The sequence below is a fragment of the Neolamprologus brichardi genome, chromosome 14, assembly GCF_056152115.1.
Source record: "Neolamprologus brichardi isolate AB-2024 chromosome 14, ASM5615211v1, whole genome shotgun sequence".
Lineage (NCBI taxonomy): Eukaryota > Metazoa > Chordata > Actinopteri > Cichliformes > Cichlidae > Neolamprologus > Neolamprologus brichardi.
Genome location: NC_142117.1, coordinates 40,002,398 through 40,007,108, shown reverse-complemented (window position 1 = coordinate 40,007,108; position 4,711 = coordinate 40,002,398). Strand labels below are relative to the sequence as shown.

The 4,711-nt window shown below is 42.1% G+C and overlaps 1 protein-coding gene across 1 annotated transcript; it reads left to right on the top strand.

Annotated features, from left to right (window-relative positions):
- Positions 1–2,785: 2,785 nt before the first annotated feature.
- Positions 2,786–4,289, top strand: LOC148099697 (uncharacterized). Its single transcript, XM_087851769.1, has 4 exons — positions 2,786–2,843; positions 3,467–3,560; positions 3,707–3,794; positions 3,912–4,289. The coding sequence occupies exons 1-4, from the start codon at positions 2,786–2,788 to the stop codon at positions 4,287–4,289; spliced, it is 618 nt and encodes a 205-aa protein (XP_087707895.1).
- Positions 4,290–4,711: the final 422 nt, after the last annotated feature.

The window sequence follows — 4,711 nt, the reverse complement described above, 5'->3', positions numbered from 1 at the left end:
TTAAGAGCAGATTCATTACAGCACCATGTTCATCTGCACTATATTGTTTTCATTGTTGTGAATAAACATGATTGTCTGATACAGCAAACACTTCATAATATGGACGTTACTGCTTTGATTGTGTTTTTATATTCTCCATTTTTGTTAGGAATCATTTCTGAAATAAAAATATCTAAATCTAATTTAACAGGCTGAACGTTGATGCTCTTCTGTCAATGACTCCATGATGATTTTAAATTTTAATAAACACACAATCCTCATATTTCAGTGCAGGATGTAGAGCAGAGTATATCAGTCAACTGGATCAGAGCTCATCAGCATTTTGAACTTAATATGCAGCCAACACACTTTAACACGTGTCTGATGTAGAGTGAAACATATCATGGAAAAATGGAAGACGAGAGAAGCTGCACATGGTTATCATCATTTATTTATTCATTTATTTTTTTGCCTGTCCCATTTGGATCTTTAGCCATCAGAATTGTTGTTTGAAGGCCAAGAAAGATGCCATGTTGGTCCATTTGATTGACCTTTATTATAATTGTGTATTTATTTTATTTTATTATCGGTTGTTACAGACGGGACAGACATGACTGGGGGATAGGACAGGGAGAAGGAAAGAATGAAAGAAAGAGAGGGAGAGAAAGAAAAACAGAGGGCAGAAGAGATGATGAGAAAGGGGGGAAGAAACAAAAAGAAAAACAAACACCTGGATCACCTGTATGGAGAAAAAAAACAGAAGAGAAATCAAACAAAGAGCAACATAATAAATACATGTTATCATCATTTATTATTATTTTTATTTTTCTATTTTTGGTGGTGGTAGAGTTTAAATTTTGTTTTTTTTAAATATTTTATTTTAATTAATTAAAATGTTTTAATGAAAAACTATGAATTTTTTTAGCGTTATTTTTTAAAATCTTTTTACTTGACGATAGTACATTTACTGCACATAGCTTGGAGGACTGTGCTGAATCAACTCCGTTCACTGAGCAACACAAAGGCCTACCACACCCGGTGCACGGCATTGGTGCATGGGGGTCGTAGTGCAAGATGTAATAAAAGAATAGAGTCCAAATAGAAATGCACAATCACCAACTGCTGCACCTGTAAGAAAAAACAAACATACAACAGCTGGAACACAAAAATCTGAAAATGCACAGATACATAAATCAACAATCTTCTCCTGCAGCAGTCAAACAGTCTCGTTATCACACCTGCATGAAGCACTGTGTAAATGACGGCATCTACCACGTGCACGCGCTATTTCTCCTGCATTGATTGTTTGTGTGTGATAACAGTCTGAAGCAGATGAAGAGGTAATTAAAAAAATAAATAAAAATAAAACAAATTTATATTTTTATATCTATATATATGTGTGTGTGTATCTATATAAATATATAGCATTTCCAAGCAGCATGTCTTCATTATCTGTGTGTCTGCAAACACTCTGGTTTCAGTGGTTTCAGATCCATTTCTCTCTCACGTTGGTACAAATTAGTAAACACTTTTTATATTTAACTGTTTTTACACAAGTAAGCAGCACGTCTTTATCAAGATCAATAAGCTGCTCGCAAACAAGAGTTTTAGTCAAAGGTAATGTAGTAATAATTAAACATTTTAGTATTATTATCCTGGCTTGCTCGAGGCTCCGTTTTCTCTGACAGTTTCAATCAAAATTAGAAATGCTGCTCTGAGACTGAGAGAACTAATAGTGCTGCCTGTTGTGCAGTTCGTTTCCAAAACACGTTATTCATGGTTGCATACAATTTTAGACTGATGTGGGCCAAAGCCTAGCATAGCCTGTAATGTTATTATGACCGGCACATTTTATGAGTGAACTTGGCTTTAAGTGACTTACAGGTTTCTTTGAAAAACACTTTCTTATATCCAGGTTCTTCCTTTTTGCTGCCATCCTCCTCTCCTACTTGCAGGTCCTCACAGTGCAGGCTTGCTGCTGCTAAAACTAAACAGAGCTCCCTGAAAGGCACAGCCAATCACATTGGCCATATTTGTCACATGAGGTAGAGAACGTAATTTAAACCTTTCTTCACCGCTGGTTGAACGAGACGTTGACAGATTGTTTTTTTCTTTCTATTGCGTTTGTTTTTCTTTACTTGAAGAAATCAAATTATTGGTGGGGCCATGCCCCCTCTGTCCATGCCAAATCTACGCCCTTGGCCTAGTACATGGTTCTGTTGTTGTAATGATGGTCATGTCATCCATGTAGGCCCTAATGGGAGGAAGACGAAGGCAGTTAGGCAGTTTTGCAATCTTGGCTCAATACACACACACACACACACACACACACACACACACACACACACACACACACACACACTCCATTTTTATCTGTATCTAACATTTCCGAGCAGCATGTCTTCATTGTCTGTGAGAATAGTAACAAATCACACAGCAATAGTACATTTGTACTGGAACTGTTTGTATGTTATTTCTCCAGGCCCATAGGGGGCGCAGTTTTGCACAGTTTGCTATCTTGAGCCAATTAGTCACTAGAAGAAGTGTGATAGGAAGTGTTTGCTCATGAGTGAAGCAAGACATGGGCTGTGTCCCATTTCAGGGTCTGCACGCTTGAAGTACGCATTTCAAGTGCGATTACGTCACCGCCACGCGACGACGGCTGTCCCAATTCGAAGTGTACTCCAAATGCATACTACAAATGCACCATCGATTTCCCCAAATATCAAGCGTGGTCTGGTGCACGCTTCGTGGTCCCATATATCCCACAATGCATAGCGCGCGGCAGCCAGGCCAGTGCGTAATGATGTCAGCAGCTGCGGAGGAGGTTGAAACGGCGGCGGAGGACAGCAACTCCCGCAAATGTAAGATATGTGTGAAGGAGCGAAACAAATGCCAAGATGTAAAAGTTAATGGGAGGTTAATAGAAAATGTCATGGTGAATCATGTGACACCTGCCCGACCCACATAACCGTAAATGCACAGACCCGCAAAGCTGTAAATCCTGTACTAGACCGAGGGCAGTATGAATAGACGTATCACCACAGTGCAATCAACTGTACTAATATGAACCTGCCTGTGCCGCAAACAGGAATGTGAACATATACCAGGCAGGAATGTAGCTGTGTACGCAGCACATTAAATATAAAATGCAAATGCATAGAATATAACATATACATATATTTGTTACAGTTATCACACCTGCCATGTCAAATATGTCAAAGGGGATATTCCAAAGCGCCCTGAGGCGACTTTTGTTGTGAGTCTGCCCCATCCAAATAAAACTGAATTGAATTGAATTAAAACAAAACATATGACAGAGAACCCAACCTAGGGCCTGATAAAGCAAATGTTCTGCCCCACTCAGTGCTGTCCCTGTCCCGCAGTAAACAGTATTGCCTGACATTGCAGTGTGTATGTTCCACACATGCCAAAACAGAAGTTCATGATGGTGGGCAATGAAATCCAATGTCACGCTGCATTACAGGGACCAAGGAGCAGACGGCAGACCTTATACGACTCCGCCGTGACAATGAGCACCTGTTCACAGGTGCGAAACACTCTGCCGCAGTGGGTTGGAGGTATAGCAACAGTATGAGGTCTACAAGTATTGAGGCACAAGGGACAGTGAACCGTCTGCCCTGTGGTCCTAAGCCAGTACATCCTGCTGTGGATGCCATAAACGGAATGACCTGATATACATGTGCTCTCATATTTCGTTTGTCAGGGAGATCGTGGAGAAGATGGACCTGGCGGGGAAAATCTCCCCTGTGCAGGCCAAACGTAAATGGGAGAACCTGAAAAGGAAATACAAGGTATGTACAGTGGTAGTGACAGATGTAACTCCACACGGAACACTGAAAAGTCACCTATGTAAACCTGCACTGTTGCTGTTGTTGCTAACTGCCACCTGTGATGTATCCTCCCCTCAGGAGTGCAAGTATCCAGCGACGGGTGAGGGTGCAAGTGGGAAGCCCACTGCCGCAACATGGCCCTGGTTTGATGCCATGGATGAGGTGCTAGGACAGAGGCCCTCCACCAGGCCACCTGTCCTAATCTCCTCCATCCAGGAGGACGCACCAGGGCCCAGTGCAGCAGTGGGCAACCCACTCTCACACCAGGAGGGGCAGGAGGATGAGGAGCCGCCTGAGGCACGGGTGGCGAAAAGGAGGAGGGACGGGGAGGATAAGCTAATTGCCCTAATAAAGGAGGACATGGCCCAGCAACGGCAAATGGAGGAACGGAGAGCCGAGAGGATGGACAGGCTGATAGGCGTCCTCGAAAAGCTGGTGCAGCAGAAAAAGGACTGAGACAGCCACTGTACATAGTTGAACTTTATTTATGCTGACACCCCAACCTTTGTTTTGTACAAACATGATTATTTCAGTGATTAGATTTCTGTTGATACAACGCAATGTACATAGTTGAACTTAATTTATGTTGTTGTTCAAACCTTTTTCTTTTTTTTTCCAACCACAAAATTATTTCAGTTATGTAAATAAAGACAGTGGGAACATCCCAACTGTGAGTGCATGTCTGTCACAAACTACATGACACAATTTCGGGGGGCCTGACCTATTGCACGTGCCAAATTGTGGAAATGAAAGCAGTGCAACGTATAACACAACATGATTGTGGGAAATGCACTACCCACTGCAGTCCAGGATAAACCTGAGTGTCCCAGCATGCACACACATCATCAACCAGGCCTGACATGTGCCTGAGCTGGGAG